Source organism: Pongo pygmaeus, chromosome 1 (assembly GCF_028885625.2).
Source record: "Pongo pygmaeus isolate AG05252 chromosome 1, NHGRI_mPonPyg2-v2.0_pri, whole genome shotgun sequence".
Taxonomy (NCBI): domain Eukaryota; kingdom Metazoa; phylum Chordata; class Mammalia; order Primates; family Hominidae; genus Pongo; species Pongo pygmaeus.
In genome coordinates this window covers 113,847,645-113,871,775 of record NC_072373.2, presented here as the reverse complement: position 1 = coordinate 113,871,775, position 24,131 = coordinate 113,847,645, and the positions used below count along the sequence as shown (strand labels likewise).

Below are 24,131 nucleotides of genomic sequence, written 5' to 3'. Positions count from 1 at the left end.
ATTCCTATGGGAAACAGGTATTCCCTCCAGAGTCCCCCACTCCCACCCAGTCTCATTTTCCTCCTTACCCATTCCTCTCTCCTCAGTCGGCCTTTCCTTTACCATCCCATCCCATCATACACTGCCCCTCCTCTTCCCCTCTCCCTGGAGAGGAAGGTTGTTTTGCCCAATACTTTTGCCCTTGTTCTCTGGAAGTTTCCGGGCAGTGGTAGAAGTGAGGGGAAGGCCATTTGGGTGGAGAAATATTCAGCACAGGCAGCCTTGTCCACTGGGCCAGCTGGGGCTAGGCTTTCTGGGGAGCAGCAATGGCCTGGCAAGTTGTTGAGTGGCTGTGGGCAAAGAGAAGAAGGTGAAGGGACAGCAGGAAGACATGTGGTTCTGGGTCTGTTTGGTGAAAGACCAAGCTCAGGGTAAAGGATGAGGCTGGGGCCAGCTGTGGAAAGGTAAGTGACCTGCACAGGCTGTTTTGGTAGCATGAGCACTCAGAACATTTTAATAGGATGAGAAAAGAAAAGGCAGTGCCAGTGGCAGCAACTGTATAAGCTGGTCCAGCAGGCCTAAGTCTCTAGGCAGAGGGTACCAATGTATCTCCTCAGAAAGGCTTTCTCCAACAGCCCTCTCTAAAATGTTACCCAGCACCAGCACATCCAGCCCCCATCCTGTGTTCTTTACCCTGCTTATTCTTCTTCATAGCATTTAGCAATATCTAAAATCAAATATTGGGTTTTTTTTTTTTTTTTTTTGCTTCAGTGTACTGCTTTTCTCTAGTAGACTTTGTCTCATGTGTTGCTCTATTTTCAGCATTTAGAACAATGTCTGGCACACAGTGGGTCCTCAATAAGCAAAGGTTAAATGTAAGAATGAATGCTCACCATCGTCATTCAAAGAAGAATCGAGACCTCACGGATGGGTGAATAATCACTGTCTCTGCGCTGTGCTCAGGGAATGAGTCAGTCACCCTCTGGTCTAGCAGACTGCCACCATGCTTGTCTCTCTTGGAGGGTGCTCAGCAGCTTTGGATTTGAAATGACATTGCAAAGATCCTCTCCTGAAATCACATGGGCTGCATAGCTAGGAAGGGATGCTGCCCTTTGTCCAAATCCCAAAGCAAGGGCCTTTTGTCTAGGGGAGTGTATCAATAGGTTCCTCCTACATGTGAATGGGAGGACTGTGTTGGTCAGTTGGAAGTTGAGCCCCTAAACTGGGAAAGAGAGGCACTTGGAAGGTTTCCAGAGGTTAGAAGTTGACTTCATACCCTTGGCATAGGAGCAGAGCTAATTATTGTCTTGTATAATAGAGAGGTGCTATAAGAACTAGGAGTAGTTATCCCTCCACACTGCCTAGAGGTGAGACGGCCTACAGGCACTCATGTGTTTTGCAGGTCACAGAGTAACCAGTCATTGCTCTAGTGGCCAGGACATTGTCCAGATACAAGGCAACAGAAGGTGCTGTTCTTTTTCACACACTAGGAAGTACTTTCCTACTATACACCTTCATATAAGGGAGAGGATGAGGTTCTACCTAGTAGGTATCTGTGAAGCTGACAAGAAGACACCTGGGTGAAAAGTGAAGAATACCAGCAATCCCACAGACATTTTATATGCATGAGGCCAAGCATCCATCTAACTGCATTTACTCTGAAACCAGAGATTTGGTGTGATATAGACTCATACTTCATAATATTCTATATATGCATATGTACATATAGTTTTTAAGTCATTTATGTCTTCTATTTGTAAGCAATATATTTTGCATTTTTATACTAGCCACAGGTTTTTGCAGATGTCATTCTTCTTATCTCAAGGTTGGTCCAGGGCTCAATTTTTTTTTCTTGTTTGCAGGTGCCCTGTCTTGAATCTGTGTACTGATTAGATGTTTGAGTATTACAATAGTAATACACACCTTGTTCTTAAGAAGTGCCATGAGGATTGAGAGTCATCATATCAGGAATCTTCTTCTCACTGCCATTAAATAGCTATGTGTTTTAGTGTAGGTCACTCCTTGGGCCTCAGTTTCCCAACTCTAATTTGAAGAGGCTGGGTTAGAGAGTTACTAAGTTTTCTTTTAGAGGCAAAGAATCCACAATTCAAGTGATATTTTATATAAACACTATACTTCTTTTCCTCATTGTAGAATGATCTATGTCACCATCATATGTAGGGCATCTATTTATGGGACTGATCCATGTTCAAATTTGAGCATCAAATATTTCACTACATAAATATGTTTATGTTAAGATTTTGTTGTGTTTACCAGTTCCTTTCTAAGGAATTGAGTCCATTAAGATATTTCATGCTCGGCTAACATGTCCATTATTTTTAGACAGTGTGCTTAAAATAAAAGAGAGGACTTTATTTGATACCTTTATTTATATGCAAAACAGCGCACCATTCATGAGATATGAAAAACTCGTCAGATAGAAACCAGATTATATCTATTTTCACTACAAAATATTGCATTATATAAAGCAACAGAGACACAAAAAAACCCTGAAAAAGACTAAAATCTTTGGATAGCAGATGTGGTTTTTTTCCCTTGTCTCTAAAATACACTCCTTGTTTTAAGAGTTTCACAGCAGAGAACATGAAACATTTTCAGGTTATAGACTTTTCTTTTTGGTGTCACAGAGGAAAGTAGTTCTGAATTCTTTTTTTCTTTTTTTTTAGGAAAATAACTTAATTTGCTAAATTCATCACACGCACAAACATCACACACACAAAGAAGCTACTCTCCTTATAAACAGCTTGTAAAGGACTTCTCAGACATAACTACAGATAAGAATAATACACTTTTTAAAAAACTATAATAGTGAAGTGCTAGTGTTGCTGATCTCACAACAAAAGAACCTTTCAAGAACAAACATCTTAATATATAAAATATGTTTAGAAACAGGGAGAAGTGGGAAATTGGTTATACAAGTGCAATATAATTAGAGCAGAAAGAAAGACCACAGTATAATCTCAACAAACACGTAAAAAGTTAGACATAATTATTCCACAGGAAAAAGTGTAAACACTTGACTATAAATAAATTGGCACAGAGTATCCAAAGTAAAAGTATCACCACTCTGAAAAATAAATGTCTTGAAAAAAATACTCTACTCCTTCTAACATAAATAAAAATAGGTTGTCTTTTTCTAACTGCACCTATGGGTCCACATGTTTAAGGTCACAAATAGATGTTTTTGGATATATAAAGGGGCACTTCGCCTGCAAAAGCAATCAGATATTAAATTTTCCATTTAAATATGGATTTTCCTGTCTACCTTGGTGTCATATCTTGGGGATGAAATCTCACCAAGCTCAGATCCTCCCACAGTGTGTCTATTTGTTCTCAATTTGTCTTTTTAACCTTACTAAATATTCAGGGTTTATTTGGATTCTAATATAATCTTTATTTTCACAACAGAAAGGAAAGTTTCCAGTCGCACCTTTCCGTGCCTTCCATCTCTATGGGAGAGATCCCTCTTCTCTCCTCCTTCCCAGTGTTTGGTGATTTGTCCATTAGAAAAATTCCAGATAGCCTAAAGTTAGGAGCCTGCATATTCTGAACTTCTGCCCTCATTCTTTCAACACATTAAGATTTGTGGCGAATGAATGTAGGAGTACTCAAAGTCTCCAGTGGGTTAAAGCCACAACCCTTGGGGAGCCCCAGAGGTGGCTCATCTCGGGTGTCTCCACGAGGTTCTCCTGGCCTGGAAAATCCCCCCTGCGAGCCCCCGGGATCGCCAGACAATCCCACCTGCCTGCGTCGGAAACCTTCCCTCGTCGCCCTGCTGACCAGAGAGAACAGGTAGCGAGCTTCTTCCCCGGCCCGAGTCTCTCGAGGCGGCCGTCTCGCTGGGCCACCGCAGCCTCCGCCACCCGAGCGGCGGCCGCCCGGATCCGTCGCGTTTCGCGGACGCCGGGACAGGCGGCCCCCCGCGGCGCACCCCGCCCTACACGTCAAGGACGTGGTTGAGATAGGAGATGTAGCAGATGGCCAGGCGCAGGATCTCGATCTTGGAGAGCTTCTTGTCCGGAGGCAGCGTGGGCAGCAATTTGCGGAGCTCGGCGAAGGCCAAGTTGAAGGCTTCCACGCGGATGCGCTCGCGGGTGGCGTGGGCCGAGCGGTACTTGGCCGTGGCGCGCCGGCGGCGGCGCTTCTCCTCGCGGCTCAGCTGCTGCGGGTGCGGGTAGAGCGCGGCCCGGCTGCCGCCCTTGCCGTCGCCCTCGGCCTCCTCCACCGGCTCCAGGTCCGACACGCTGCCGAGCACCTTGGTGTCCGTGCCACCCAGGGACTCCGGATCCGAGTGCGCCGAGCTGGGATGGTCCGAATCTGCGGCTTGGTCCGGACTCAGCATCATTTTGGAGGCTGAGGAGGGGTCGGAAAATTAATCAGTAAAAGGAATCAGGGTATTTTGCTGGAAGGATGGCTGCCGAGGCCTACCACGCCGGCCCTCCCAGCGGACGCGTGGCCCGGGACCCTCCCCACAGCAGGCCGGCGCGCGACGCGGGAGGGCGCCGATAGGATCTGGCTCGAGGGCGCGGGAGCCGGCGGGGACGCGGTTGACCCAGGCCGCATACTGGACTCGACACCTCGCCTTGCAGACTGCCACAGCGGGCCTGTGGCCCTGGGCCTGGGGAACGACCGCAGGCCTGTGGGGTCGCGACTGGGTTTTTGTGCCTCTTCCGGCCAAATGCCAACCGCGCTATTCCTCCTCCCTCCCTTCGTCCCCTTCCCAGACAAACGAGTGATTCCGAACAACGAATACATCTGGGTTTTCACGGGGGCGGGGAGACGCGGAGTGGGCTTCTCGCCCCGAGGGCCTCCGGCGAAGCAACCGGGCAGCCGCGGCGCCCGAGGTCCTGGCGCTGGTCTGGGGCTGCGCCTGGGGCGCCCGGCTCTGGGGTGCGAGCGGTCAGGAATCCCCATCCTGGAGCGCAGGCGGAAAGCCAGCGGCTGGGGGCGGGAAGCCTTCTTGGACCCCTCGCGCTTCTCCGAAATCATAAAGAAATGACTAAACAAACGTGGGGGAGCCTTTAAAAAGAAAATTGACTCCGATGCCCTCGCAGGCTTCCGGAGCACCATCTGTCACGCAGACAGCCACACACATAGAGGACCTAGGGACACGGCGACGTGGGATCAGACAATGCGCCCGGTAGTCTGGCGACCACCTTGCGGGAAAATGCCGGCAGCCGGGACGCTGAGGGAGGAGAAGATGCAGAGGGAAGGGAAGAGAAGGGAAGGGAAGAGAAGGGAAGGGCCCGGGGCGGGGCAGGCGGGGACTAGCTAGCGGGTGCAGCGTGTGTTGTCCCGGCGTGAGCTGCATCTCTGCCGGCAAAGTTCGGGCGCTCCCGGAACCGGAGCTCGGCAGCCCGCAGCTGTCCCCGGGTGGCCTGGCCAAGTCCGGGCATGTCGGTGCTTAGCCTTCCTCTAACTGTGCCTTCTTGGAAACGCCACCTGGCCAGGCTTCTCCGGGGCGTCTGGAGCACTGGCCCCGACTGTGCGCCTTCTGGGAGGGGGCCGCTCAGAACCGCTGGGCTCCCGGGTAATTCGGGCTTCGAGAAAGGTCCCGGCAGGAGGAGAAAGGCCCCCGCGGGGGCTGCACGCACCGCCCACGGGCGTCGGGAGTGAGGACCCGGCTGCGAACTCGGGGCCCCTGCGTGGGCAGCCACAGCGACGCTCGGCGCGGGAGAAATCCGCGTTGGCGACGTATAGGAGGGTTTGCTTCTAGAGAAACAAAAGCAAGGGGATGGGTGATGGGTTCCCAGCACCGCACTTGCTGAGGAGCGAATTGGGCCAAAACAGCTTTAATTTCCCTGCGAGGAAATCAGGTCCTCTACGGCAAAATAAAAACAAATGCTCCCAGTGAACTGCATGTGACTCCCTACGGGCTTTTCTCGGGTACGTTTATGAGTAGAACAACTTGCACCTATACAGTCAGCTTGAAAGGGCAGAAATAAATAGACGAGTAATGGAAAATCACAATAAGCCACTAAATAGTTGTAGTTTTGGTAAAAAGTTCCTGGGTTGCCCTCAAAGCATATTAAATTCGCCTCTAGATCTTTAAAAATATTCATAAATAGTATGTCGTGTATGCGTTTTGTCTCTTTATGGAATGAACTGCATCTATAGATGCAGTATGAATAATCTAACTTATTTCAAGCTGAAAAAAATTATTTAAAGGAGTCTTACCTTGCAAAAGCCTTTTTGATAATCTGTTCTCCAATCTTTAGAGTTAAAATTCCAGGGAATAGCGAGGGGAGATTCCGGAAAATATTAAAAGCAGCAAATATGTATTACATTCAAAAATGAAAAAGCAGCTGTCATCTCGCTGGTGTCCGCAGCGAGGGACGATAATATCTCAGGATGTAGACGATATGAATGATTGTTCACTTAGTTGATAGATTTTTTAAAAAACGCTTTTTCCTTTTAATTGTTCTCAAACATTTCAAGGAATTCGTTGATGATTTTTTTAAACGATGTGTTGAAAAGTCTCGTGCCTTTTTTCCTCTTCTAGGTCTCTAAAAATAACAAAAGAGATTCAGAGATAAACACAATCACATCAAAGGGCTGATTTCTCCACTTTCTAATAGCGGAATAATCAATAAGAAAGATGGTTAAGATAACATTCCACTCCTATCGGACGCCTTTCTTTCCCTTAATACGGCTGAGCAGAAACTGGGAAGTGCAGGACAGAGATGTGATCTTGCTCAGAAGTGATTTTTTTTTTTTTTTTTTTTTTTTTGAGATAAGGCTTTGTTCAGCTGATATCTCCCCAGTTCCCAGGAACACAATACTGTAACTAGGAGCTAAGGTTGCCTCTTCCTCTTCCCTCATTTACTTGTATGTTGTATAAATAGACACCTATTTTCCAGTTTCAAAGTCTTTCAAGGTTTGGTTATATCCCCCATCCCCACCCCCTCTTCTCTTTACCTTGTAGCAAAATATATATAGTCAGTGGCTTGGAGATGCTTGGAGAAAGGTTGGTGAAAAGTGAACGTCTCCTGGAGTAACAGTGACAAGGAAGCAGAGAAAGACGGGAAGAGGGTGGGAGAGCCAGAGCAAAGAGGCAGAGATGCGTGTGTGGCTTCTGGGCTCTCCTGGTACCAATTGATTCAGCCTGGAGATGGTGGAAGAGATAAAGGCTTAGGAAGGGGGATGGAATTTTTTTCCCCTAAATTGATATTTAATGGGAAATCCTATTGGACAGAAACCTGGACATGAGTCACTTAATTGGACTTGACATCTGTCACAGTGTGGGAGTTTTCACAGCCCAAATATTTTAGCAGATCAGATTCCCACTGAATCTGTGCCATAAAATATAACAGTTGAAAGCAGTTCATGGTAGAAATCTTAGCCTCTAAACAGTCTCTAGCCATAGTCAGGCTCTTTCTCTTTTCCAGATTATTGATGAAATATTTAAGTACAAATAAACAATATATTGACTTTCAAAAAATTCCCCTGGCATATTACAAAGCTACCACTTTCCCTTAATATTTAGAAAAATATTTGTGTCCAGAACATGGAAATATATACTATATAAGATGCTGCAATAAAGTATTTAGACATGCAACAGCTAACATTTATTAGAGATCATTTACATTTTAAAAGATACTTCAGTAAGGTTTGATTAAGCATATTAACATTTTTGAGAAATGATCTGCTATGAGACTAACTTATCAATAGATGGTTAAGAACCTTTCAATAGATTAAGCCATTGGTGGAACTAGAAAGAGAATCCACATATTCAAGGACCACTATATGAGATAATTCTAGTTTTCTGTATGTTTGTTTTTCTCTCCACCCACTCATTCATTCAAGCTGAAATATGACATGCTACATGTGTTGATTATTGCACTTCATTCTTGCCCATCTTAACATGCTAATATATTTAACTGTGTGGCAGTGCTTGTGCTAAGATGTAAACACAAATTACCAGTGTATTCCAGTACATAATGCCTTTGCCTTACATGATCCCATGGCCCTGAATTTATATACCTTATAATAAAAAATAAAATCTAGTTCAATTATTTTGCCACTTTATGAAGATACTCATAGTTAATATCAATAACATATTATTTGTGATTATTTTAGCTTGTTTTGATCATACAAGCTTAAAGAAATAAAAGAGCATTGTAGCCTTACTGCCACCCCGCCAGTTCCTAGGGGAACATTTGTGGGGAGAGGAGTCCTCACTTGCCTTCCTTAATTTTGTCCTAAAAGCAGATTTTATCACCAGGGGAGGAACGTTGAGCAGCCCACCCCTAGGAGTGACCCTCCGGGTTTTTCATGGCTTCCACAAGTACTATTTGCCTTTGCCCACATTTTTGCTCCTTTGAGAGATTCCTGGACCAGAATGGGGCAGGGGTCTGGGAAAAGAGGGAGTGCCTCCAACAAATAAGGGCACCAACACTCCCCAGCCTTGCTTCTGCCTAATCCCAGCACAGAGGTATATTTTAGATATCCCCAGAACGTTAAAGTGAAGACAAAAGCCGGTCCCATACAGGTGGCAACGGAAACGGGTGAGTAGATAAATACCCCAAGGTGGTGACGATGAAGGGAGAATGGAGGTTTTCTCACTCTAGTTAGGAACAGCCAATGCTAAGCATTCACACACAACCAGAAGTGTGCACACAGATGCACACCCACAGATACCTGTACCTCCTCCCCCTTCCCCCGACCCTTACTCATACAAGCTGGCTGGCTCTATTAGACCACCATACATCCAGACTGATGGATTGAAAAAAACTGGTAGGTCTAATCACCATAGCTCTAGAGTGGGCAGCTGCTACAGTGGGAAAGGACCAGCATCTCTGGTTCCCCTGGTGTTGGGGGGTCATGATGGGGTGTGCATATCAGGGCAGGTCCAATTCTGCTATGGTGTGTGTGATACCAGACAAATTCTCTTTTATATTCAGCTTACTCATTCTATACCAGCAGCCAGCATACACAAAAATTAATGCTTACAGAAGTAAGCCTATATAAACAGGTACACACTCAGATCCATACTTAGTGATGCCTAGCCACACTGTCATAGACACAGACATGGATTCACATTCACACACATGCATTCTTTCTTCCAGGAAAGCCTCCCCCTCCCCCACCCCTTTGCCTTTTCTAAGACCTCTCTGGCACAGATGGCCCCTCCTTCTGTGCTCCATAAGCACTCCTTTCATGTCTCCCTTAGAGACTACATATTGTGTACTGATTCTTGGTTCTTGGTTACCACACTGGTCTCTCTCCCTAGGCTATGATGCTTCCAGGGGAGGTCTGTAGTTTATATCCCCAGCACTAATGTCTGAGCTTGACACATTATAGGTACTCGGTTCATTTATGCTGTGACTCTATGTACAGAGGTACCCCAGATATTTGTAACGTAGAAACGCTTCCACTAAAGGACACCCATGGTTCAGTTCTAACAATTTTCTTTCCTATAAAAATGAGAATAATAATATTGCACTTCTCATTTCACAGGCTTGCTATGAGACCTAATGTATTTGAAAATATTTGATAAAATACTAAGCACCATACAAATTATAATATTACAGACTATAAGAGTAATACTAAATAATATTATTAAATGAATGGGGAGGTGATAAGTAGTGACTTAAAAAGTCAGGCTTTGTGGCTCTGTCATATGCTAGCTGTGTGAATTTAGTTGTAACTTACTTAAGCTTTTTGGACCTTAGTTTTCTAATCTGTAAAATGGGAATAATCAAAGCATGTTATGTAATGTTATGTCATGTTTTTTTCTGAAGGTGAACAAGATAATCTATGTAAAGTGCTTAAACTAATGCCTAGAACTCATGTTCAGTAAGTGTTGGCTATCATTATTATTGTTATTATTCAGTATAAATACATATTGAGGAACAGATATATATTGACATAGAAAAATAAACATATCCAGAACATATCCAGATATACTCACCCAGCTGTATGTGTGTGTGTGTGTGTGTGTGTGTGTGTCCATAGCTCTGGTGGCCAAACTACAATGAGCATTTTCCATGTGTCAGACCTAGGTATAGTGACTTTGCTCATATTAACTTATTTAACCTTCACCACAAACCTGTGAGGTAGGTAGGTACTGTTGTCCCGATTTTGTGTATAAGAAAACTAGGACATGGAAAAGATGGTAATCTACTCAAGGTCACATAGCTAATAAATTATGGAGCTAAGATAGAGATTCAGGTGGTCTAAATTCAGAAACTGCACTCTCAAACACAAAATACTACTGTTTCTGTCATTGTATCCTACACAGATATACTCACACAGAACTATTCACCAAAATGCATATGGCAAGGGAGAAATACACATACACACAAAACTTAGATAAATTGCCACCTTTACATTCAGGGGTGGTTAGTGAGTGATATGGTTTGGCTGTGTCTCCACCCAAATCTCAACTGGAATTGTACTTGCCATAATTCCCGGGTAGGAGGTAATTGAATGCTATTCTCATGATAAAGAGTAAGTTATCATGAGATCTGATGGTTTTATAGGGAGCTTCCCCCTTTGCTCAGCTCTCATTCTTCTCTCTCCTGCTGCCTTGTAAAGAAGGACATGTTTGCTTCCCCTTCCATCATGATTGTAAGTTTCCTGAGGCCTCCTTAGCCCTGAGGAACTGAGTCAATTAAACATTTTTCCTTTATAAATTACCCAGTCTCAGGTATGTTCTTATATCAGCATGAGAATGGACTGATACAGTGTCAGTGTAGTTTAAATACTTACTGCACATCTAGTACCTTGCCAGATACTGTTGGACTACAAAGGCTTTGTAATTATTTGTTACCTTCATTAGACAGCTGTTTCCAATCTATTTTTAAAAATTTTGTACCCCATAGATAAAAATTTGGGACATACATATTGAGTATATGTATATTTATATGTATATACCCAATTATAACTACATAATACACTAGTACAGTAGTACATGTATAAGCTTTGTACATGTACTACTGTACTAGTATACTATATAATTATGATATACAAAAAGATGATATGCAAAGATATGCTAAAAGTATTTATTTTAAAATTTATAAGTATTTATCAATAGATATATTTATAAATTTAAATATTCATATTTATTATTAATATATGACAAACTTAAAAATAATATTAATAAAATAATATTAATAAAATAATTAATTTTATTTATTAACAGCACAAAAACCAATTAACAGCATAAGGTTTTATTGATCATGTATAACTTCTGAGAGCAATAAGCTTAATTTTGTTAAACTCATTGTTTAACCCTTTGAGATAATGATTTGATCATCTGGTTTTAAGATCAATTTATTTAGAATCTGTTTTTTGGCTGATACAGCAGAAAGAGATGTAATACAAAAATTCAGATGTTATCATCACAAAATATGATAAGCATGTGAAGTGATGGATATGTGAATTAGCTTGATTTAATCATTCCACAATGTAAACATATATCAACACATCACATTGTACACCATAAATGTATACAATTTTTATTTGTCAATTTAAAAAAAAATAAGAAAAAGTGGAAACAACCCAAAGGTCCATCAACTGATGGATGGATAAACAGAATGTGATGTAACCATACAATAGACTACTATTCGGCAAGAAAAGAAAGAAAGTATTAATACATGTGACAACATGGATGAATCTCAAAAACATTACGCTGAGTGAAAGAAGCCAGACACAAAGACCACATATTGCGTGACTCCATTCATATGGAAAGGTACAGAATGAGCAAATCTATAGAAACAGAGAGTAGATTAATGGCTGTACAGGGATAAGATCGGGTAAAGAAAGGTACCAGGGAGTGACTGCTAATCAACACAGAGTTTCACCTTGGGATGATGGAAATATTCTAAAATTAGATTTTGGTGATTATTTCACGACTCTGTAAATATACTAAAAAACATTAAGCTGTGTACCTTAACTATGGTATGTTAAGTGTATCTCAATAAAGCTATTAGAAAATTCAGAAGACATAATGTGTGATATTTATGTCACTGTAGTGGGTAAAGGGCATGATGTCTTTTCTCACCCATCATAAGGGTCACAGCTGACACTCCTTTAGCAAAAGACAGGTTAACATGAAAAGCATAACATATTTATCTAAGCAGAGTTTTACATGACACAGGAGTCTTCAAAATGAAGACCCAAAGATCCAAAGGAAAACTGTCCATTTTTATGCCTAGATTTGATGCAGAGTGGATAGCCATGCAGAAATGTGACTGGACAAAAAGGGAATGATCTTACAGCAACAGACTGAATGAGGAAACCCAGGAAAGCCTGCCTGTTAAGATTCTACTTGGTCTCTCTGTGTGGCATTCCTTTTTCCAGGGATAGGGCAAGACCCCTTCTAGAATGAGGGTCTTATAACCTACTTGCAGACAGAGTAGGTCAGAGAATTTCTTTATGGCCAGCTCTTACACACAAAAATGGGAGAATGTTAGAATACTATTTCTAGGTTTTATGGCTGGCTTTGGAGAGAGGGGTTCTAGTTTCTATGATCCACCTTGGGGAAGAGAAATTCTAGTTTCTATGGCTTGCCTTTGGGGGAGAAAACGGAGCAAAGAGAAAGGAGGGCATGAGAAGTCCAGAGAGAGACTTTGCTTTTAAGGGATTTTCAGTCACCTTTTGTTCAAAGTACTCAGCATGCCAAAGTGCCATACTTTAAGTTATCATTTTCTGAGCCCCAACAATTCCTATTTTCACTGTGCTTCTCTATTTATTATTTTATCTAGTATATATTTTTCTTTATTGTTATTGATTATATCTTAAATGGTGAGGGTTTTTATCATTTTTTATTTGTTTGCTTTCTTTAAAGGAATAGAAGAGACTATCACCAGTTGTAGCAGTACTTTTGAAAACTTACCATCTATGTGACCTGAACTGTGGTAGGAGTGAACACAATCAGAGGTTAAAGATAGTCAGTGGTATCCCCTAGTTTGCTCTGTACTTATCTATGGTCCACTTGTGCTGGTGAGCTGATATCTGTGGTGGATAACTACTGCCAATTTTTTAAAATTAAAGTACAATTTCAATTTATTTTATAGAAGCCAATATTATCCCGTTAGTAATAATTACGTGGGAAAAAATAGAAACTCTTTTGTGACAAAAATATTTTAGCATCTATATAAACACCATAAGTGATAGGACATAATTTGAGAGCTATTTATTTTCACTAAACATATATTAATAAAAGAATGTTTCCAATCCCTCAGCCCATTCAGACATATACACATTGTTGTGGGAGATCATTTATTTACTTATGAAAGAATAAAGTATGTGCTATAAGAAAAAAATCAAAAGTCTAACAGAAGTTAATCACTGATTGTGTTAACTAAATTATTATTCTCATTATTTCTTTCTTATCTATGAAATATTCTAAAGTTTTATTGAAATTTGGATAGTATCTTTCTAATGTGAATTAGTTTTTCTTTTAACAATGTGTTTAAAATCCATAAAACTCTTGATTTGGAACAATTTTTAACAGCTTAGATATTTATGCTTCCAAGTGTTTCAAGTGTTCAGATATAATAGATTTTAACATATGTCACATTTTCATTATTTGGGGTAGCAAAAATCACATAACAATGGGAAAATTTCTAAATTAGATCTCTTCAAAATGCCTTCTCCATTGCACAATGTTTTTAAAAGTTACCATTTAATTCATTTAAAAATATGTACTTAAAGAGACACGTTGCGTGTGCATTCATTTTTTTTATCTGCTGGTAGCATACCATTGACATTGTCACAAAAAATGACTTTGGAACACTTATCTTAAAGTTGAGCAACTCTTTAAGTACTCTTTACATACTTTACCACTTGCCAAACAGCATTTTTCATTGTGAAACAGTAGAATTTTATGGTATTTTCCCATTTCATTTATTGCAAAGATTCTATAATATTTTAAAAGACTCATATTTCTAAAACTAACTACGTGGGTACATCTTGTATACTTTGGCTTCAAATTATGCACATTTCTTGCATAGTAATTACTTGGTAAATAAATTTTGTTTGTGATGGTATCTCTGACTCCAGGCTGTTTACATTTATTTGAGTTAAAGCAGCCTTTTCCTCAGTGGTTACACTTCCATAGTTTTTCCATAAATTATTCTTTCATTAAAGATCATTTCCATTGTGAATATATCTGCTCCCATATATTTTTCCATTTATACCCCCTTAAAAAGAGTTCTTCATGTATTTCAAAAGATTCTGAGACAGAATCTATAAAGTACCACAAGCTCAAACATGTTAGAAATAGCTGCTGTTTTTTAATCCACATAAACAGCAAACTTACATAATCACAACACTGCATAAATTGATCTAATATTTGTTTCTTCAAATTTTCAGGAATGTTCAGGAGTGTTTCCCAGGTGTCTATCAATGGAATCTGTCAATATGAGAAAGGATTTTAGTTTATCACTTTACTGGTTTCTGAGTATTATTTCAGCTATTTCCCCAACAGTTTGGCTTTTGCTATAAAATAAGAAACTTTAGAAGAGGTTTCTAAACATTTATCTTTATACTTAGTGAAATGTTTTAAAGTACTGGATTGAGTGTGGTATAATTTTAAACATCACTGAAAAATTTGAGAGATTTGCTTTCCTATTTTGGATGCCTAATTTTTAAAATCAGTTTGCTGAAGTATAATTTATATACAGTAAAACTCATCCTTCAGAGGTGTCCTGTTTTACAAATTCCACAAACGTATACACTCATATAAACAACACACTCAAAATATAGAACATTTCCATTACCCTGGCAAGTTCCCTGTGCCTTTTAGTAGCCAGTCCTTTTATCTGCATCCAACCTCAGACAACCACAGATCTGATTTCCATTCCAATAGTTTTGTCTTTTCCAGAATGTCATAAAAATAGAATTGCTTAGTATAGGAAGTATAGACTTTCAAGTCTGGTTTCTTTCACTTAGTACAAAGTTTTTTTTTATTATTCATCCATGTTGTTGCATGTATCAGTACTTTATTCTTTTTTATTACTGAGTAGTATTCCATTGTATAGATGTAGCACAATTTGTTTATTCATTCACAAACTAATAGACATTTGGGTGGTTTCTAGTTTTTGGATATTAAGAATATAGCTAATAAATTTGGTATAACCGTGCATATACAGGTATTATGAGGGCACGTGCATTCAGTTCTCCTGGGTAAATAACCAAGAATAAAACTGTTGGATTTTATGGTGAATGTACGTTTCCTCAGCCCACAGGAAACCACTGATCTACTTTCTGTTCCTAGACATTATTTCGTGTTTTTAGAATTTTACATATTGACCATACAATATGTTTTGGCTTTGTCTGCCTTTTTTTAGTCAGTCGTTTTGTTGAGATTCATCCATGTTGTTATGTATTAGTTAGCTGTTCCTTTTTATTGCTAAGTAGTATTCATTCATCCTTCCCAGAGCTCTTCAGTTGATTGTGTAGATCCAAATTTCTATCTGGTAATGTAATCCTTCTGCCTGAAGAACTTTAACGATTATTACAAAGCAAGTAAGCTGTCATTGAATTTTCTCACCTATTGTTTTTATGAAAATGTCTTTGCTTTCATTTTCAAAAAATTTTCTTTGTGTATAGAACTCTAAGTTGACAGTTGTTTTTATTTTCTCCTTCAGTACTTTAAAAATGTTGCTTCATTTCTTTTTTGGCTTGTATAGTTTCTGATGAAAAGTCTACACTAAGTATTCTCTTTGTTTTGCTGTATATAATGTGTTCCTCACCCTTTTTCCCCAGCTGCCTTCAAAATTTTCTCTTTATTTTAGATTTTTAGCAGGTCAATTATGATGTATCTAGGTATGTGTAAGGTTTTCTTTGTTTGTTTGTTTGGTGTATATCCTTTTTGGGTTGTTTGAGCTTGGATCTGTGATTTACTGTCATTCACTATTTTTGGAAAATTCTTGGCCATTCATTATGTCTCCAAATATCTCTTCTTTCCCATTTTCTTTCTCTTATCCTTTTGGGACCCCAATTATATGTACATTATTATGTTTGATATGATTCTACATCTCTTGAATGCCCTGTTCTGATTTCATTCTCCCACTCTTCTTCTTTCTTTCTGTATTTTTGTTTGGGTAATTTCTGTTGACAGATCTTCCAGTTAATTGATTCTTTCCAGCTGGGTTCATACTTCTACTAAGGAGTATGTTGAAAGCAGTTTTTATCTCCACTGTTAGTTTTGTTTTTATTTTTGTTTTTTTTTTCTTTGCTTGGTTGGTTTTTGTTTTTGTTTTTGTTTTTGGATGGAGTTTCACTCTTGTTGCCCAGGAGGGAGTGCAATGGCATGATTCAGCTCACTGCAACCTCCGCCTCCCAGGTTCAAGCACCTGTGCCTCAGCCTCCCAGGTAGCTGGGATTACAGTCACCCACCACCACACCTGGCTAATTTTTGTATTTTTAGTAGAGAAGGGGTTTCACCATGTTGGCCAGGCTGGTCTCAAACTCCTGACCTCAGATGATCCACCTGCCTTGGCCTCCCAAAGTGCTGGGATTACAGGCATGAGCCACTGCACCTGGCCAATATTAGGTTTTAATTTCTAGCAATACCCAGATATTGAAACTAGCATGCAGGAACTTTACAATAACTATGATTAATATGTGAAAGGATATAGTAGAAAAGGTAGCATGTATAAAAGATGGGGAATTTCAGAAGAACGGTGTCTTCTGAAAAAAATAGGAGAAATTCCTTATCTTTTATACGTGCTTCTTCTTCTGAAAAAGATGGGAGAAATTCCTTACCTTTTATACATGTTTCTTCTTCTCAAAAAGATGGGAGAAATTCCCCATCTTTTATACATGCTACCTTTTCTACTATATCCTTTCACATATTAATCATAGTTATTGTAAAGTTCCCATATGCTAGTTTCAACATCTGGGTATTGGATGTTGACTTCATTGTTTCTTGATAGTAAGTAGTGTGTGTGTGTGTGTGTGTGTGTGTGTGTGTGTGTGTGTGTGTGTGATGTAATTTTTGAGCAAATGCCAGACTTTGCATGAACAGTAGAGACTGGGGTAAATATTGTTAACAGTGGAAAATGAGAATGACTCTTCTTGTGTAAGGCCATTAATGTGGAGAATTGACTCAATCTGTCAGGAGTTGAGCTGGGTTTAGGTTTTGTTGTTGCTATGGTTACCATCAGTGCACCACAGGCTTCTAATTCTTCCATTGGTGGCCTGCCTTTGCCGTGTGCTTAGAGTGGACGCTGGTATGCCAGAGTCTTCTCTCAGGTTTATTACTCTACCATCAGCTTTCAGCTTTCCTGAATGCCTGTACCACAGGGAAGATCTCTCACCATGGATTTTCCCCATCCCCAGTCTTAGACTACTGTTGCTTGTTACTTTTTGCCAGGTTTGTGTTCAGGGTAAATGGATTTATCTGTTATTCTACTCCAGTCTATGTCTTAGGGAGGGCCTTTCTCTGCATTCCTGTCACTCCATCTTGTGGCAGCCAAATTCTGCTTTGTATTAATAATAGCTGATCTTGAACAACAGTTTTCTTCACCTTTCCTAGTGGTAGAAAACCTCTGCCTTATATCAGTTTGAGATGTTAGGTCCAAGATGATTTTGTGCATCTCCCCAGAGATGGCCTTTTCTTATACCCCTAACCACTCTCCATAATGCATCTTTTCCTGGGCTTTGGGCAACAGTCGTTGCTGCCATTCTTCCAGAAGTTTAAAGCTTTTGCTTCACATGAGAAAAGAGTCTGGGGAGGGAAGTGTATGGTGTTTTGTGTCTGGCCACACAGACCTACTGGTTACTTTCTGTATACCTGCGACACCCATAGTCTTTTCTTCCTGATTTAATTGATACACAATAACTGTACATATTCATTGGGTACATGTGATATTTTGATATATGCATATAATGTGTAATGATCAAGTCAGGTGTTTAGAACATCCATCACTTCAAATATTTATCACTTTTTGTGTTGGGAACATTTCAAATCTTCTCTGGTAGATGTTTTGAAATAGACAATAAGTTATTAGTAACTATAGTCACCCCACTGTGCTATCAAATGCTAGAACTTATTCCTTCTCTCTAACTGTATGTTTTTATCCATTAACCAACCTCTTTTCATACCTCTACCTTTTCCCAGCCTCTGGTAACCATCATTCTAATCTCTACCTCCATGAGATCAACTCTTAGTTCCCACATATGCAGTGAGAACATGCAATAACTGTCTTTCTGTGCCTGGTTTATTTCTCTTAACATAATGTCCTCCAGTTGCATCCATGTTACTGCAAATTACAGGCTTTTATTCTTTTTATGGCTGAATAGTATTCCATTGTATATATACCACATTTTCTTTATTTATTCATGGACACTTAGGTTGATTCTGTATCTTGGGTATTCTGAATAGCACTGAAATAAACATAGAGGTGCAGGTATTCCTTTGATATACTGATTTCTTTTCCTTTGAATACATTCCCAGTAGTGGGATTACTGGATCATATGGTAGTTCAATTTTTTAATTTTTTGAGAAACCTCCATGCTGTTTTCCATAATGGCTGTACTAATTGACATTTTCACCAACAGTGTATGATTCCCTTTTTTCCATATCATCATCAGCACTTGTTATTTTTTGTCTTTTTGACAATAACCATTCTGACTGGGGTGAGATGATATCTGATTGTGGTTTTCATTTGCATTTCCCTAATGATTAGCAATGTTGAACATTTTTTCACATGTCTGTAGGCCATTTGTATGTCTTCTTATGAGAAATGTCTATTCACATCTGTTGCCCACTTTTTAATGGGATTACTGGCTTTTGTTTTGTTTTGTTGCTGTTGAGTTGAGTTCCTTGTATATTCTAGATATCAGTTCCTTGTCAGATGAATAGTTTGCAAATATTTTCTCCCATTGTACAAGTTGTCTCTCTATCAATTGTTTCCTTTGCAGTGCAGAACCTTTTTAACTTATTTGTTAAATAATAAGACAACAAATAGTCTTATTTGTTGTTTTTGTTTTTGTTGCCTGTGCTTTTAAAGTCTTAGTTACAGCAGGGCATGGTGGCTCATGCCTGTAATCCTAGTGGCTCAGGAGGCTGAGGTGGGAAGATCACTTGAGGACAGGAGTTTGAGACCAGCCTGTGCAACATAGTGAGACCCTGTCTCTACAAAAAAAAAAAAAAAAAAAAAAATTAGCTGAGCATGGTGTTCTGCGCCTGTAGTCTCATCTACTCAGGAATCTGAGGTGGAAGGATCACCCAAGCCCAGGAGCTTAAGGCTGCAGTGAGGCATGATCATGCCACTGCACTCCAGCCTGGACAACAGAGGAGATCCCAGGTATAAAAAATTTTAAAAATTAAAAAATAAAGGCTCATCCATAAAATCTTCACCTAGTCCAATGTCCTATAGAATTTCCCATATGTTTTCTTTTGGATCTTATCCTTAAGTCTTTAATCCATTTTAAGTTGACTTTTGTATATGGTGAGAGACAAGGGTCTAGTTTCATCCTTCTGCATGTGGATATCCAGTTTCCCCAGCACCATTTATTGAAGAAGGTGTTCTTTCCCCAGTGTATGTTCATGGCACTTTAGTCAAAAATCAATTGGCTGTAAATATGTGGGTTTATTTCTGGGTTCTCTGTTCTGTTCCCTTGGCCTATGTATCAATTTTTATACTAATACTATGCTGTTTGGGTTACTATAGCTTTATAGTATATTTTGAAATAAGGTAGTATGATGCTTCCAGCTTTGTTCTTTTTGCTTAGAATTGCTTTGGCTATTTGAGGTCTTTTGTGGTTCCATACAAATTTTAGAATTCTTTTCTATTTATGTGAAGAATGTTACTGGTATTTTGATAGGGAATGCATTAAATCTATAGATTGTTTTGTGTAGTATGACCATTTTAACAATACTAATTCTTCTGATCCATGAGCATGGGATGTCTTTCCATTTGTTTGTGTCCTCTTCAATCTCTTTCATCAGTGGTTTTTGTTGTAGAGGTCTTTCATATCCTTCATTAAATTCATTCCTGGTATTTTAGTTTTTGTAACTATTGTAAGTGGGATTGCTCTTTTGATTTCATTTTGGCTAGTTTGTTATTGGTGTTTAGAAACACTACTGATTTTTGTATGTTGATTTTGTGTCTTACAACTTTACTGAATCTGTTTATCAGTTCTAAGAGGTTTTGGTGGATTCTTCAGGTTTTTCGTGATATAAGATTATGTCATTTGCAAAGGAAGATAATTTGACTTCCTCTTTTCTAACTTAGATGACTTTTATTTTTCTGTTTTTTGATTGGTTTAGCTAGGACTTCCAGTACTATGTTGAATAAGAGTGGTGAAATGTGGACATCCTTGTTTTGTTCCAGTTCTTAGAGAATAGGCTTTTAGCTTTTCCTCATTTAATGTAATGTTAGGTGTAGGTTTGTCATATATGGCCTTATTATGTTGAAGTATGTTCCATCAGTGCCTAATTTGTTGAGAGTTTTTAATCATGAAGACATGTTGAATTTTATAAAATGATTTTTTTGCATCTATTGAGGTTATCATAGGGTTTTTGTCTTTTATTCTGTTGATGTGATGTATCACATTTATTGATTTGCCTATATTAAAACATCTTTGCATACCTGATATAAATCCCACTTGATTATGGTGTCTTATCTTTTTGATGTGTTGTTTGATTTGTTTTGCTAGTATTTTCTTAAGGAGTTTTGCATCTATGGGATATTGGTCTGTTTCCTTTTTTTTTTTTTAACTGCACACATAAATGGAAATTAAACAACATGCTCCTAAATGACAATTGGGTCCATAAAGACATTCAGAAGGGAATAAAAAAGTTTCTTGCAGCAAATGAAAATGGAAACACAATTTACCAAAACCAGTGTGTTTCATACCACTGGTTTTTGTTGTTGTCGCTATTGTTGTATCCTTTTCTGGTTTTGGTATCAGGGTAATGCTGTCCTTGTAGAATGATTTAGAAAGAATTCCCTCCTCTATTTTTGCAACAATTTGAGAAGAATTGGTGTTAGTTCTTTACAGGTTTGGTAGTAAAGCCATCCAGTCCTGGTCTTCCCTTTACTGAAAAACCTTTTATTACTGATTCAATCTCGTTATCCATTATTGTTCTTTTCAGGTTTTTTATTTCTTCCTTGTTCAATCTTGGTAGGTTGTGTTCGCCCAAGAATTTATTCATATTCTTTAGGTTTTGCAGTTTGTTAGCCACATCATTGGTCATTGTTTGTAATAGTTGTCAATGATCTTTGTATTTTTGTGGTAACAGTTGTAAGGTCTTCTGGTTTCTGATTGTGTTTGTTTGGGCCTTCTCTCTTTTTTTCTTAGTCTAGCTAGCAGTTTATGAGTTTTGTTTATCTTTTCAAAAGCCAACTTTTTGTTTAGCTGATTCTTTTTTTTCTTTTTTTTTTGTCCCTATCCATTTTGTTGTGCTCTGATCTTTACCTTTTCTTTACTTTTACTAATTTTGAGTCTGGTTTGCTCTTGCTTTTCTAGTTTATTGAGGTGCATAATTGGTTGTTTATTTGAAATCTTTCTACTTTTTTGGTGTAGGCATTTATTGGTATAAACTCCTCTCTTAGCAATGCTTTGCAGTATCCCATTGGTTTTGGTAAGTTGTGTTTTCTTTTTCTTTTTTTTTTTTTCAAGAGAATTAAATGGGTTATTGATTACACATGACAATGGATGATACACAAGCTTTATTCCCATCTATATTTTTATCTGGTACCATTATTCAATTTAGATATACTGCATAGGATGTGCTAACAAACTTTTTTTTTTCGTTTTTTGAGACGGAGTCTCGCTCTGTCGCCCAGGCTGGAGTGCAGTGGCGCAATCTCGGCTCACTACAACCTCCGCCTCCTGGGTTCACGCCATTCTCCTGCCTCAGCCCCCCAAGTAGCTGGGACTACAGGCACCAGCCACCATGCCTGGCTAATTTTTTGTATTTTTAGTAGAGACGGTGTTTCACCATGTAGGCCAGGATAGTCTCGATCTCCTGACCAGGTGATCCGCCTGCCTCAGCCTCCCAAAGTGCTGGGATTACAGGCCTGAGCCACCGTGCCCAGCCCCCAACAATCATTTTTATAACCAATAATTCCATGATTTTGCTTGGGCAATCCCTTTTAATGGTGAACTTCAGGTCACAACAGTAACTGTCAGTTCAACTACACCAAGGTTTCTGAAGACAGTGGCTTCTTCACCCAAGCAGGTTGTATATAAATTCCAAATAGAACCTGGTATCACCCTGAAGGAATTCTAACTTCACACTGTTGGGGAAATTCACCAAGATGGCTTCAGAGTAGACTAACTTAGCACATTTTTTAAAAAGACACATTTATTCAGCATCACAATCAGACCATTACACTTAGCAATCAACAGCATGGATGAAAAAAAAAAACTGGCCGGGCATGGTGGCTCACGCCTGTAATCCCAGCACTTTGGGAGGCCAAGGCCGGCGGATCACGAGGTCAGGAAATTGAAACCATCCTGGCTAACACGGTGAAACCCTGTCTCTACTAAAAATACAAAAAATTAGCCCAGCGTAGTGACTGGCGCCTGTAGTCCCAGCTACTCAGGAGGCTGAGGCAGGAGAATGGCGTGAACCCGGGAGGCGGAGGTTGCAGTGAGCCGAGATTGAGCCACTGCACTCCAGCCTGGGTGACACAGCGAGACTCCGTCTCAAAAAAAAAAAAAAAAAACTACATTAAAACCGTTTGTTGGAATGCTTTACACTTTCCACAGAACAGAAACTAAAATAACCTGTTATACAATTAGTCACAAATACAGTCCTCCTCAAGTTTTTTGCCCATACACATGAGTATTTGTCTCAAACATGTCTTCTTTATAGTAGTTAGGCCCTGCCACCACTGTGCTTGGCTGAGTTCACAAATCTGTTGTAACCTGTAGCTTCCCTGTCACTTCCCTGGCTCTCCTCTCCTGCTAAGATTTGTTTCCTGGCAGTAATTAAAATCTTCCGCCACTGCCATAGCTGCTGCTGCTACTGGAACCACCGTAGCCACCTTGGTTTCATGGTTTGGCAAAGTATTGGCCTCCACCACCATAGGGGCCAGAGTTTCTGCCTCCAAAGTCTCCTGCCTTCATGGGTCCAAAATTTGAAGACTGATTGTTGTAACTGCCAAAATCATTACAGCTTCCACCACTTCCAAAATTGCTTCCGTCATTACCAAATCCATTATAGCCATCTCCACAACCATTGAAGTTTCCTCCATGACCAAAGTTGTCATTCCAAAAACCACCTCCATGATCACCACCAAAGTTTCCAGAACCACTTCGACCTCTTTGGCTGGATGAAGCACTAGACATCTCTTGCTTTGACAGGGCTTTCCTAACTTCACAGTTGTGGCCATTCACAGTATAGCATTTCTGAATGACAGTCTTATCCAAGGAGTCATAGTCGTCAAAGGTTACAAAGGCAAAGCCCCTCTTCTTGCCATTGCCTCAGTCAGTCATTATTTCAATCACTTCCATTTTTCCACACTGTTCAAAATAATCTCTTAGGTGATGTTCTTCAGTGTCTTCTTTAATGCCACCAACAAATATCTTTTTCACAGTTAAGTGGGCACCTGGTGTTTGAGAATCTTCTCTTGAGACAGCTCTCTTTGGTTCCACAACTCTTCCATCGACCTCGTGTGGCCTCGCATTCATGGCTGCATCCATCTCCTCCACAGTGGTATATGTGACAAACCCAAAGCCCCTGGAGAGCTTGGTGTTTGGATCGCTCATTAACACTCAGCCCGTGAATTCCCCATTGCTCAAAATGGCTCCTCAGGCTCTCGTTGGTTGTTTCAAAACTCAGTCCTCCAATGAAGAGCTTCCTCAGCTGTTAGGGCTCTTTAGGAGACTCTGACTTAGACATGAGGGCAGGGGGATGAGAGACTTTAACAATGCTTCCTTGGCAACATCCATGGGCAGAAAGGACATGTTTCCATTTTCATTTGCTTCACGAAATTTTTTTATTTCCTTCTGAATATCTTTATTGACCCAATTGTTAGGAGCGTGTTGTTTAATTTCCATGTATTTGTACAGTTTCCAAAGTTCCTCTTGTTATTGATTTTCAGTTTTATTCCATTGTGGGCTGAGAAAATACTTGTTATGATTTTGATTTTTAAAAGTTTGTTAAGACTTGTCTTGTGGTCTAATATATGGTCTATCCTGGAGAATGTTCCATGTGT

The 24,131-nt window shown here is 39.8% G+C and overlaps 1 protein-coding gene and 1 pseudogene across 1 annotated transcript; both read right to left on the bottom strand.

Annotated features, from left to right (window-relative positions):
• Positions 1-2,350: 2,350 nt before the first annotated feature.
• On the bottom strand, positions 2,351-7,104 carry NHLH2 (nescient helix-loop-helix 2). Its single transcript, XM_054461172.2, has 3 exons — positions 6,919-7,104; positions 6,178-6,506; positions 2,351-4,353 (listed from the first exon to the last, which is right to left on the bottom strand). The coding sequence occupies exon 3, from the start codon at positions 4,343-4,345 to the stop codon at positions 3,938-3,940; it is 408 nt and encodes a 135-aa protein (XP_054317147.1). The 5' UTR covers positions 4,346-4,353; positions 6,178-6,506; positions 6,919-7,104; the 3' UTR covers positions 2,351-3,937.
• Positions 7,105-22,902: 15,798 nt separating this feature from the next.
• Positions 22,903-23,815, bottom strand: LOC129011748 (heterogeneous nuclear ribonucleoprotein A1-like; annotated as a pseudogene).
• Between the last annotated feature and the right edge of the window lie 316 nt (positions 23,816-24,131).

What these genes read in the sequence shown, in the direction of transcription:
- NHLH2 (XM_054461172.2), bottom strand. Translation starts at nt 4,345, where the DNA reads ATGATGCTGAGTCCGGACCAAGCCGCAGATTCGGACCATCCCAGCTCG.